This window comes from Grammomys surdaster, unplaced genomic scaffold (genome assembly GCF_004785775.1).
Source record: "Grammomys surdaster isolate TR1022 unplaced genomic scaffold, NIH_TR_1.0 125504, whole genome shotgun sequence".
In the NCBI taxonomy this organism is placed as follows: domain Eukaryota; kingdom Metazoa; phylum Chordata; class Mammalia; order Rodentia; family Muridae; genus Grammomys; species Grammomys surdaster.
Genome location: NW_021620360.1, coordinates 110,608 through 123,015, shown reverse-complemented (window position 1 = coordinate 123,015; position 12,408 = coordinate 110,608). Strand labels below are relative to the sequence as shown.

At 44.9% G+C, this 12,408-nt stretch overlaps 1 protein-coding gene across 1 annotated transcript; it reads right to left on the bottom strand.

Moving 5' to 3' along the window:
• Positions 1-1,307: 1,307 nt before the first annotated feature.
• Positions 1,308-7,675, bottom strand: LOC114638080 (H-2 class II histocompatibility antigen, I-E alpha chain-like). The gene is made up of 5 exons (XM_028786437.1): positions 7,523-7,675; positions 3,530-3,778; positions 2,220-2,501; positions 1,773-1,947; positions 1,308-1,618 (listed from the first exon to the last, which is right to left on the bottom strand). Exons 1-4 carry the CDS (start codon positions 7,605-7,607, stop codon positions 1,793-1,795), a joined length of 771 nt encoding a protein of 256 aa, XP_028642270.1. The 5' UTR covers positions 7,608-7,675; the 3' UTR covers positions 1,308-1,618; positions 1,773-1,792.
• Between the last annotated feature and the right edge of the window lie 4,733 nt (positions 7,676-12,408).

Sequence of the window (12,408 nt, the reverse complement as noted above, 5' to 3'; positions counted from 1 at the left end):
TTTATGGTACAAGGAAATATATATGGCATCTATCCCAGCTTTGTTTAGGAGGTGAGGCACCCGTACCTCTATCTGGCCCCTGAAAGCCTGTGGTTTCTGTTCCCTCCCTTGTATCCACATATTTACTACATTGTTGTCCTTTTCTGATGCTCTCATAACTGCCCTCCATTACTCTTCCTGCTTTGAGAATTGTTTTCCTCTTTTTATGAGATCAGAGGAAATGTACTCTGTCACTGTCACAAACTCAAAGCTTTTTATACCATGTATTATTTTATTAGTTATCTGTATATTTTATGAACATCTAAAACACCGTTATAGCCATGGCATGTGTCATGACAAAGCTTTGGTTAACGATGGGCCACATATCTAGCTGTGGGCCTATAGGATCCTGTCATCTCAGCTTGGAGAGTGAACTCTGTAGTTGTAGGAGTTACTTCTCCTGTGGCTTTGACATATACCTGACATTAGCATCTTAGGGAGGGAGGGGGAAAGAGAGAGAGGGGAAGGGAGGGAAGGGAAGGGAGGGAGGGGAGAGGGGGAGGAGGGGGAAAGGAGGGAAGAAGGAGAGGAAGGAGGAAGGAGGGAGGGAGAAGGGCTTACTTTGTCTTACAGTTTGGGGAGACACAGTCCATGGTGGCAGGGTAGAAGGGGAACGTGAGGTGTTTGGTCACATTGCATCCACAGTGAGGATATGGAGGTAAAGACTAGCTCACTTTGGCTCAGCCCACAAGATCCTGCTGTCTACATTCAGGTTGGCTCTTGCCATTTCACCTAAATGTCTCTGGAAATGACCTCATAGCACACAAGAGGTGTGCAGCCTTGATGAGAATAAAGAATTTGGAGAACAATTTTGACTTTTGATAACATTCTAAAAAACCTTTATCCCTTTTGAGATTCTTTTCATTAGAGTTTATGTAAATAAAAGTAGTTCTTTTTTTTTTTTCTTTTCTCTCTCTAATTTTTTAGACAAGGCCTTCCTACATAGCTCTAGTTTGCCTTGTGTAGACCAGGTTGGTCTTAAACTTGTCACAACTCTCCTTCCCTGTTTCTGGAGTGCTTGAACCCTGTGCCTTGGTATTTCTTCACAACAAGTGTACACTGAGACATGTTTCACATGCCATTTCCCTGTAACTGATTGGAGACAGATTCAAGTGGTCAGGGCTGGGAACAAAAAGAATAAAGTTCAAACTTGACTAATACCCAAGCATTCTGGGTTGCATTTGGTTGTTCCTGTGACATTAGACACGAAATTACATGGACCTGGCTTTAGTAAACTCTAAAATGAAAGACTACAAAAACAAAACAAAAACCAGTAGACAATTTATAAGAGGAGTTTTTTTGGATTTTTTTGTTTGTTTTTTGTATTTTTGGTGCTACTAAATCGGAGTCTCTGAGAGAGTCTACAGTAGATACAATTTGGAAGATGCCAAAAAACAAAACTCAGATCAGGGGAGAATGCCAAGGATGTGTGAGCTGTAAGCAGGGACAGCCACAGGTCCAAGAGAAAAGCAAGATGGAGGACACTTGGGGAAGACAAAGATGATGATGCATTGGACTGGAAGACACACTGCTCCAGGTCATCCAGCACACCACTTGGTTCCCGGAGAGGGCCACACACCTGCAACAAAACAGACAGGAGACAGATGGGTTCCCAAGGCTCCTGAGCTGTGATGACGTCACATCACAGTTCTTCTACCATGTCCCAACCACAGTTTCACTAGTCCTTCCCCTTCCCTTGCTTCTCCTTGGATCCCACAGACACAGACCCTTACCTTCCTTTCCAGGGTGTGACTCATAAGGGCCCTGGGTGTCTGGAGGGGCCACCTGATCTCAGGCCTTGAATGATGAAGATGGTGCCCACCACGATGCCCACGAGGCCCACAGACAACCCCAGGGCACAGACCACAGTCTCTGTCAGTTCTGACATGGAGGCTGGAACCTCAGGTTCTGAGAAAGATGAGTTTTGGAGTCAGAAGAGAGTATGCTCATGTATGTGTAAGATCGGGCCAGGATGAGGGGGGGAAGTTAATCTACATAAAGTTTGGGGGCTGGGGTTATGGAATGACATGAAATCTAGCCTTAGAAACTCTTTAAAATTGGAAAATGGTCTTAAACTTGTGATGACTCTCCTGCTGTGTCTCTGGAGAGCCAGAAGACATGCTGGTCTAGAGATGACAATGAACTAGAAAGTGACAGAGGTAGGCAGAGCTCATACACACCCCAGTGTTTCAGAAGTGGCTCATGCAGGCCCCAGTGTTCCACCTTGCAGTCATAAATGTCATCGTCAGAAGGGATGAAGGTGAGGTAGGACATCTTGTGGAAGGAAGGGTCACGGTTGGTGAGGAAGCTGGTCTCATAAACGCCTTCTGTGACTGACTTGCTGTTTCTCAACCATGTGATATTGATCACAGGAGGGAAGATGTTGTCCACGAAGCAGATGAGGGTGTTGGGCTGACCCAGCAGCACAGGGGACTTGGAGAACACGGTCGCCTCCGGAACCTCTGTAAAAAGGAAGCATCCTGGATGTGAATTGCTCATGGGAGCATCTCTCCCTGAAGTTCTTCACTGTCTGGGGAGGGAGCCCTCTCACCAACACACAAACTTGATGGTCAAAGAGCCTGATCGTCCCCTCTGCTTGGAGGAAATGTGCACTGCATCCACTTTACACCTGTGCCTTTCTTTTAGTGTTAGGTAGGATGTCTGAGGGGCTTTTTCAAAAGATTCAGGGAGTGCATTGTGGGAACAATTAGCTTTATATTACACGGAATATCTGATTTGTAAGAAGAGAGGGGATGAAGGGTCAGCAATGAGGAGATCTCAGTGCTCCTTGGAATAAAGAGAATTTTGTAGAACCATTTGTATGTGGATCATATTCCCTCCCCCCAGGGAAGGGTGGGAGGAGCAGGGTGGTGAGCTGTGCCCTTCCTCAAAGACGGGTAATATAGGAGTAATATAGATGCCAACCTAAGCCAGACACGGTCGCCTGGCCACTCTGTACCCTAGATGGGATGAAATATTGTACCCCATCCAGCTGCTGGCACTGCTCATATCTTACAAAACTAAAAAGGGGGAACTGTGCCCTTCCCCCAGCCTTGAGCGTGCCTGAGAGACCTTGTTTACCACAATAGACCAAACAATATGACTCCAGAGGCATTGCCTGCCTTGGCATTGCCGGCCTTGGTGCCTCTTTGGCTGCCCTGTAGCCTGGTACACAAGCTGAGAAGAATAGACTGCCTGCTGAGCTTGCTTTCAGACATCTCCTGCCCATGATTAAGTATGGATTCCTCTCACCTCCAGCAGGATGGATTCAGTTCACCCCCAGCCGGCTGAAGCAAGAAGGAATTCTGGGAGTGGGGGTGGGCTTTCCCCTTTAAATTGAAAGTTGAACATTAAAGCATTGAGCCTCGATCAGAAACCTTTGTCCTGGCTTCATCTCTTCCCGCCCTCCTGTCCCTTCTTACATTCCCAGCCTCTCTTTCATGTGAACCCAGTTGACTGTGGCCGATGGCCCCCAACAGTGAGCACTTACTGTTGGTAGCTGGGGTAGAATTGGTCTCCTTATTCAGGCTGTCCAAGTTCTGTCGTCCTACAGATATCTGTTGCAATCCGCCTTGGGGGTCAAAGCTTGTCTGTTTGCCAAACTCGGGAATCCTCCAGACAGTCTCCCTCTTATCCAAGTCCACATAGAATAACTCATCACCATCAAATTCAAACCAGTACTGGCCATTGGGTCCATAAGACTGATAGAAAAGTGCACCATAGGAGGCTACATGGTCAGCTGGTGAATTTCGGTGCATAGTGGAAAAATTGAAAAAAGGAAGGAAAAAGAATGTTATCAAGCAAAGTGATAGAAAATGCTTTTAAAATTACCAAGAATTTAAATTCTTGGTACATCTCCTCCACCGGCTCCTCCCTCCCGCTCTTGGTGTTGGTTATGATACAGTGTTTCTCTCTGTGACATGCGCTACACGACAGCAGAATGATGTATTTGATTTCTGCTATTCTGAAAAGCCAAGTAGCTTACAACTAAATGGAAGGATGAAGTGGAAACTTCTAGTTTCTTTAGAAAGTTAAGTCAGATGATGGTTTGGTGGGGCACACAGGTGAAAGGATGTCTTGCTAAAGCAGACACGTGAAACACTGTTTTCCTGAAGCCGACACAGGTGAGAGGATGTTTTGCTATAGCAAACATGTGAAAAGACTCATGATGAAAGAGTATAAATATGACCCCAAAGACAGTGGGACGGACGCATTGAGTATTGGTTTGCCTTATATAGAGTTGTTGAGCTCAACCTGTGGTAATACTGCCATTGAGGGAAATTCACCTAAGGTTCCTGTGGCAGCTTGGAGCTTTTGCAGCCTGGCCTCAGGCTAGTGGGCAAGCCTGGCTGTTCCCATCAGGATTGAACTACAGCTGCCTGGTGTCTGCTTGCTGAAAGGACTGGACTCTAGCTACTGGTTTGTGCCTGGGGTCTGCCTGTCTGGATGACTGGTCTGCAACTGGTAAATTGTATTTAGTGTTTGCTACAGGACTGGACTGCTGCCCAGGAAGATGAAGCTGGCCCCCAAAGAACTATTGCTGAACAGGTCCGCTTCTCCCATATCCTAATAACATTTCTCTTCCACAACTTCTGGGTGGTGGGCTATAGGAGAGATTGAATCCTTATTAAAAGTAGGTTGCAAGAGATTTATGGCCTACAGGGGGAGAAAGCTTTCTTTTAAAGATTCAGTCAGCATATTTCCTTCTCTTAGTAGGTCTTATGTCTCATTAATTTTCCATAAGATAATAGCATCTATTACATTTTCTTTTCCTTCAAAATAAAAGGGCGTATTTTTCACACAAGGGAAATTTCTCATTTTTTCAACACAGGAAATGCATATAGAATCTTATATAAGAGAACAGTGACATCATGACAAAGTGTGTGGAAACTGTTCTGTCTAAAGTTCCTGCATTAACTGGAGACCCACAGGATGGTCTTCTGGTTTCTTCTGGAGTAAAAGAAATAGAGACTTTATTGGATTCTATGCTTCTGTCAACCCTCACCTCTTATTTTTTTCTAACTCAACCTTGGTATTCACTTGCAGATTCACGGTGAAGAGTTTTCCTCAGACAGTGAGCATGTGTGAGCTGCCATGGAGAATGGCCTCCAGTGCAGACGATTCCACCCAAACCACACCAAACAAACATTGACAATAGTCAAGGCACAGATTCTAGTATTTAGGTTTTGTGTCTTTCTTCCTTCCTCATTTGTTGAGTTTCACTGAATGTCAGACATAGTTCAAGGGGTAACTGGGCAGCCAGACCTGGCCTCCGCAGTCACCACATTTGGTGAAAGTGAGGAGAGAGAGGTCAGTCTACAGACAGAGTGCATGTAAGGTGCTGTGAGGGGCTGTGGGCAAGTTACAGTTGGTTCTGCATAGTGACTGTCAATCAAAACTAACTACCTCATCCTCTCATGGCCCTGTTGAAGGCAGGGGTCTCTTTTTCTCACAGAAGTGAAGGCTGTTGTTTTTCTGTTTGTTGAAACCCTCCTCTACTCTGAAGGTTTCTGCTCAGTTTAGGCTTCCAACTACACTATGACCCCCAACCCCCCTGTCTATCTATCCCCATCTGTCTGGCTATCCCAGTTCAACTGCTCCTCTGGCCCTTCCCTTCCCAGTGCGGCCATCTTGGTTGGTATTATCAGCCGACAACACGCCACACCTCTCTCTCAAAGCTCCCTTATCCATTATTAATAAACCTTCGCGACGTCCTTTCCAACTGTGGATGTACACAGCGTTCACTTCAGTGGGTGCTTGTCCTGGGCCTCAAGGGCTGCTGAGGACTGCACACTGCCCCCTGCTGGTACAGTGTTGCCCTCAGCTGGGTCCACTCCCCACAAAGGCCTTTCTGCTTCCTGACCTTGATCTGTTTCCCTCACTAGTCTACCCACTCCCTTGGGGCAGGCAGCAGGTTTATATACTTCAGCACCGACTTGTTAGCTGAGCAAATGCTTGACAAATCGAGTATTGAGTGATGACTGTTAGTTTTGAGGCTCACGGAGACTTTGGGAATGACGGACAGGTGTCAGAACCATGTGAAAGTCAGGGTCAGCGATGACCTGGGCTGTGTTAGGACCTGTGTGCCCCACACATTTACCTTTGGGGCATTCCTTGGTGAAAATATTGAAAGTCGTATTCTATATATAAGAAAATGTAATATAGGCTTAATTAAAGTCAAATCATTTTCTTAGACTTGAAACTTCTGTATTTTCTTCTAAATTAAAAAGAAATGAGAATATTTTCACATAGCCCTTCAGTTCTGTGGTTCCTCAGAACTGTGCCCACTGTGCCTGTTCACACTTGATTGGAGCACCCTAGCGTGACACTGAAGAAAGAAATTGGGGACAAAGAAGCCAATGCCACTGGAGAAGCAGGTGAGACTTCCACCTCCCACGAAAGCTGGGAAGAGAACAGCCATGTTGCACAAGGGTGCTCAACCCCTTTCACTTCCTGTTTCAAACACTTGACTTTTCAACTGCTGTTTTACACAGCTCCTATTCATGTCTGTAACACAGTGTGGAGTTAAGGAGGGATCTGAGAGAGGACAGGAAATGTCAGCAGAGTGTGGAGGGAGGTGGGTAATACAGAGGACCACAGGCTGGTGTAGCTCATGCTTGCCTGGGGTGTTGTCACAGAACTTCATGGGGTATAAATGAGCTGCAGAAGAGGCAGCTCACATTTTTTATTTTGTTACAAAAATATTCAATTGTATCTATAATGGAAACAAAGAGGAAATGGCATTTATAGGTAATTACTAATGAATGGACACTTTTCTGAGACATGATCTCACTATGGGCTCAGGCTATCCTTGAATTCATGATCCTCCTGCTTCAGCACCTAAGCACGCAGTTACTGGCATACAGTGCCAGGCCCACCCAGCTTTGTTTTCGCTATTTTTAAAGCACGTCTACATATTTACTTGATTTGTCATTTGTGAGATGACACAAGAGGAAATCCAAAGTCATTAAGACTGTCTGGTAAAATGGTGAGCTTCTATCACTTCCCACCAGAGCCAGCTCCTAGTTTGAAAAGAGTGTGTAAACCCCTACATCAGGGAAGCATTGTCTGTATATTTGTGTACATGATTCATGGAAATGTTTTCCTTAGAATACACTATATAATATACAGAATATAATATACAGGTACAAAGGTTTCAGAAACTCATAGAAATTTTAGAGTAATGCTAATTACTAAAAGTATATTTTTAGTAATGAAAACCATTCATTCGTAGAAACACCCCCAAGTTCTGAGACAACCCGCCTCTCACAGAGCCCTCCATCCTTCCCTCACTGGGTCCACTGGTAGAACCATGACTTGGTGTATCATGAGCTGTGCTCGCCAACCAGAGCCTCCCGAAGAAGGAATCACATAGTCGTTAGATGCCTAATATTGAGGATTTATAGCTTAGCCAGTTTGTATCTCCCTCTTCTGTGGGTTTCCCATTGCCTGGCTCCAGGCGTCCCTCAGCTGCACAACTCACCCTCAATGTCGTCTTCACCTCCACAGCGGCTGAGTACGGTGGTCAGGGCGAGGACCCCCAGAATCAGAGCTCTGCTGAGTGGCATCCTATTCTCTGGGTGGTCTCTGCAGCTGCTCTCCTGAGTCTTCAAGAGATTGTGAGGATCCAGGCAAGGAGATCACACACCCAAACCAAACTCGCCAGACCCAATCAGAAAATTCCTTTGCGATGACGTCACTGTTGCCAGCTGCAGACTTTGTATTCAGAGGTCTGGAAGAGGCTAGGGGAACTCCCTGGACCTGCTGCAGGCTCTGCTCAGAGTGGACTGAGGGAATGCCTGGGAAGAAGGGGGTTCCGAGTCAGACTCGGTCTTGTGCTTATGTGCGCAGATGGCAAGAGAGGAGGGGATTTCTGAAAAGCTTCATGGACAGGTGAACTCAGCCACAATAATACTGTTCTTCATAACTGTCTGAGCTGCACTGTCCAGAAAGTCTCTCCTGAATTTATTCCCTTCCTGGTGCTTCTGCAACCTCGACAACCAGCTACTTTTCAGGCTTGCATGTATCATGACTTAGCTGTTTTTTTTTTTAATTTTTATTTTCTTTATTTCTTTCCATACTGTGTACAGAGTACTCCAAATTGTGAGTTGAACCACTTCTCCAAGGTGTCCCCACAGACATTGGCCAGTCAATTTTTTTTTTGCTCTTTCTGCTTCTGTAAACCTGGATGGCAAAGTTCTTTGCTCTGGGTAGAAACCCCGGTGTTACACAAAGCCGTGAAGACCTGTCTGGTGCCTATATGAGTGCACTGCGCTTTATCCAGACTTTCTCTCTTCTTCTGAGTAACTTTTGTCTTCTGAAGGAAATTTCAGGACACTGAACACACACGAGAAAGTTCTGGGTAGCTTAGCTATTTTTAAAATATTTTTTAATGTGAGAATGTTCAGTCTAATGTTGAAAAGAATTTCTGTAACTTAGAAAAGTATCTTTCTTCTTCAAACTACTGGATTTTTCACATTTGTTGCCCTTTTCTGTGACTATTTCAGATGAGTGTGTGAGTCTGAGGATTAAGTCTCGGCAACCATTGTGGGCTCTATTGAGTTTTCTGCATTCTGTGGGGGCCACAAGCTCCTGAACACCTGGGACCAGCTCCTCTGTCCTGAGAGGAGTGTGCAAGCCCTTGTCCTTCACAGAGGTGGAGACTGTGAGGGGTGGGATGGGACACCCTAGCACCTGCCTGGACACAATGAAGTAGGTGCTGCTATGGCATTAGCCTCACTGAGGGCTTGCCTCCTTCTAGGCAAATGTATTAAGGTAATCACGGAGTGTGTCTACCTGTACCCACTTGTTAGTGGAATAATGGAAAATTCCCTTCAGATAATATAGTGACCAGTTTTGAGTGTCTAGGTTAGGGTCTAGTGCCCTGTTATTCAACCAAATACCCATGTGTCTGTGGTCGTATTTTGTGGGTGTGATTAATTCTTTAACGAGGTGATATTCAGTAGAGAGATGATCCTGGACAATCAGGCTGAGTTGGCCACAGCTGGGAGCCTTAAGAGCAAGCCGAGACTTGTCTGAGGAAGGGGAGTCACTGTCCTCTGCCTGCACTGAGTTCCTATCTGCCCCGGGGGCCTTGGCCATGCCAGTTCACCTCACAACTGTACAAGCAGAAACAACAGTTTTCTTAGTATCCTCGGCTCCAACAGGCCTTTATTGGGAGGCCCAGTGATTTGGCTGGCAACGTTTCTCTTTCCTTTCTCTGGTGAACAGGATAATGGGATAGGAGTTGCAGGCACATCCTGATCCAGAGGCAGCTACACACACACAGCCCACCCCCACCTGACAATGACTCACAAAAGCTGCATCCGTGAAGTCCCCTGCACAACTTGCAGGCAGCTCTGTGGGAGAGCGCGCTGTGGAGAAGCTGAGGTCAGTTCTTACAGCAGACCTCTACTCAGTAATAGAAAGGAAAAGCTACAGACAGAAACCAAAGCAGAGGTTAGGGCGGAGAGCCGGCTCAGCAGAGAAGAACACTGGCTGCTCTTACTGAGGACACGAGTTCAGATCCCAGCACCCACAAGGCGGCTCACAGCCATCTGTAACTCCAGCTGCAGGAGATCTGATGCCCTCTTCTGACCTTTGAGGGCACAGCACACATATGGTGCTCTTGTAGATACACACACACACACACACACACACACACACACAAACTTAAAAATAAATTAAAAAATAAAAGCAAAGATGAGCACCCACAAAAAGAAGTCAGAAACAGGAAGACATGCCAAAGCTGGAGGGATGGCTCAGTGGTTAACAACTCTGACTGCTGCAGAGGATGGGGCTCCCACCTGGAGCCCACAATGGCTTAGAACTTCAACTCCTGGGCACCCTCTGGGCCCTTTGGCACCTTTATGTGTGTGGTGCACATAAACACATGCAGGCACATACATATACAGATAAGTAAAAGCAATAAATAAATATTTTAAGGAGATTACATGCTATATAATAACTTTTATTACAAATCTTAGAGCAGAGAAGATTATTCTATAACATAAAATTGGTGGCCAGTTGGGCTAAGTCCATGGTTCAGTGCACTCTGTGTGCAGTTCATTGAGTGTATTGTGAACACTGTATTTTAATTATGTGTATTTGTGTGTCTCTGTGTGTGGGTGTGCACACATGGATGCCTATTGAATCTAGAAGAGACATTGGACCCTAGATCTGGAGTTCCAGGCAATTCCAGACACCCAGTGAGGATGCTGGGGACTAAACTCATCCTCTGCAAGAGCAGCAGATACTCTCAACCCTGAAGCCATCTCTCCAGCCACACATCTCTTTTAAAATAAAATTTTATTGGAGCATGTTCCTTGTACATAGTATTAGGTTTTTAAAATACACCTTGATGCAAGTTTGCTGTGCACCTCAGCCATGTTCGTTCACAATCTCTGATGTCCTTAGTTATTCCCAGTCATCTCATAGACAGTATTACTTCTCATGCCCCTGACATCTTGATAGGGTGTGAGTTATAAGAGTGTATGTATTTGTCAACACTTACTGAATAGTATTTTAAAGACCTGTGTAAATGTTACTAATACAATAAAAATGACACAAAGTTGCATAAACTATGTCTAGTTTACAAACTGTACAATGAGAAAACTGTAACAATGTAAAGTTTTTCCTGCATTGCCTTTCTTTGATCTCTGAATGTCTGAGACACTTGAGGTTCATTCATTGGGTTTTGCTGCCCAAAGGGAGAGGGCCGGATCTATAAGGGCCTTCAGCCAAGTGGTGGAGGTTAGGATTACTGTGTTTGATTTATTTAGGGGTCTGGTGACAGAGCAAAACCAAAACAAAAGCATCAACTTCCGCAGGCTGGCCTCAACCTTGCAATCCTCCTGCTTCAGCCTTGGAAATGTGGAATACACTCCCCTAGGGTATTGGTTCTCAACCTTCGATATTTCCTAATGCCGTGACCCATTAATATTGTTCATGTTTTGCTGAACTCAACCACAAGATTATTTTGTTGCTACTTCATAACTGTAGTTTTGCTACTGTTACGAATCATAATGTAAATATCTGAGATGCAGGGTATCTGATATGTGACCTCTGTGAAAGGGTTGGGTTGAGAACCGCTGTCTGGAGCTACCATGTCTGGCTCTGAGGGGAAGGCTACAGTGGATGAGGCCAGTGTTAGCACTTGCCTGCTTTGTGGAAGGAAGGTAGGACTGTGGAGATTAATATAATTAAGTTTTTTTTTTTTGTTTTCATAATTTAAGGCCTGTTTATCATCCCTATTAGTTTTCAGATTTACGCTGCTAATTTTGGAATTTCATTTATTTGATTTATATCATAGATCTACTCAGGACCCTGGGTCAGTGCTTCAGCTTTCAACGTTGCACTGACTACATTAGAAAATTTTGTTATACAACTCTCCTTTACTCCAGTTTTTGTTGGCTTTGCGATAGGAAATGCCTGTGTCTGTACTGTGGCTTTGTTCCTGTGAGTTCCAACATCGTGTTCTTCCGGAGACAAGTGACGCCGCCCACACCTGCTCCTCATTGGCTGAAGAGAATGCGGTCAATGCGTGTTACTTAGGCTGAGGCTCCCAGCAGTGAGTTCGGGTCAGCTTCTGAGCTCAGCTTCTGCTTCCTTGGTGGGGATGGTACACCAGCTGGGGACTCAGGGGTAGAGAGCAGAGGACCCAGCTACACTGCAAAGACACTCTATTGTCTATAACTAGCTTTAGAATTAACTCCTTATTATAGGGCTATAATTATCATTGTCATTATAGATATTATAAGATAAATGAAAGCATTGTCTCCATATAAGAACAATAAAAATAAGCAGAACTCTGGAAAAATTAAGCAAATGTTAATGGGAAAGCTAATTATTTTACAAAATCATTCTGGTCTTAGAGTTGCGTGCTCGTGTGTGTGTGTGTGTGTGTGTGTGTGTGTGTGTGCACGCGCGCAGTCACTTGTCATATTGATTTCTAGAAAAACAGCCTCAACTTTACAAAACTTCATACAGATGCTGGATGAAACTGCTTTAAATATATACATTACATTTTATCTTTAAGCCTCAAATTTTAATAATATTTTGTTTCTTATTAAACACATAAATCCAGGTTTATCTATGTGTTTAATAGATATCTTCCCCTCAATAACTAGATATTGTTTCTATAGTTCCTTATACTGTCTGATTTTTAGTGTTGTTTGGATCCATTTTCTGCACCGTCTTCTTGTTGTGGAAGCGTTACCTGACTGGAATTTGGGGGTTGGGTAGGAGATATGGATGGAACTCAGTTGTGGGCGTGTCTTTCTGTGGGCTTTGTCCGGAGACATGAGGTGAGGGTCAGCAGGAGGGTGTGCGGACAGGTGCTGCCTTTGAGCTCTGGGTCACAGCCAAGGT

What these genes read in the sequence shown, in the direction of transcription:
- LOC114638080 (XM_028786437.1), bottom strand. Translation starts at nt 7,607, where the DNA reads ATGCCACTCAGCAGAGCTCTGATTCTGGGGGTCCTCGCCCTGACCACC. An exon ending in AGGTGAAGACGACATTGAGG is followed by an intron (nt 3,779 to 7,522) that starts GTGAGTTGTGCA and finishes GAAATTCACCAG; the next exon opens with CTGACCATGTAGCCTCCTAT. An exon ending in GCCACTTCTGAAACACTGGG is followed by an intron (nt 1,948 to 2,219) that starts GTGTGTATGAGC and finishes CATCTTTCTCAG; the next exon opens with AACCTGAGGTTCCAGCCTCC.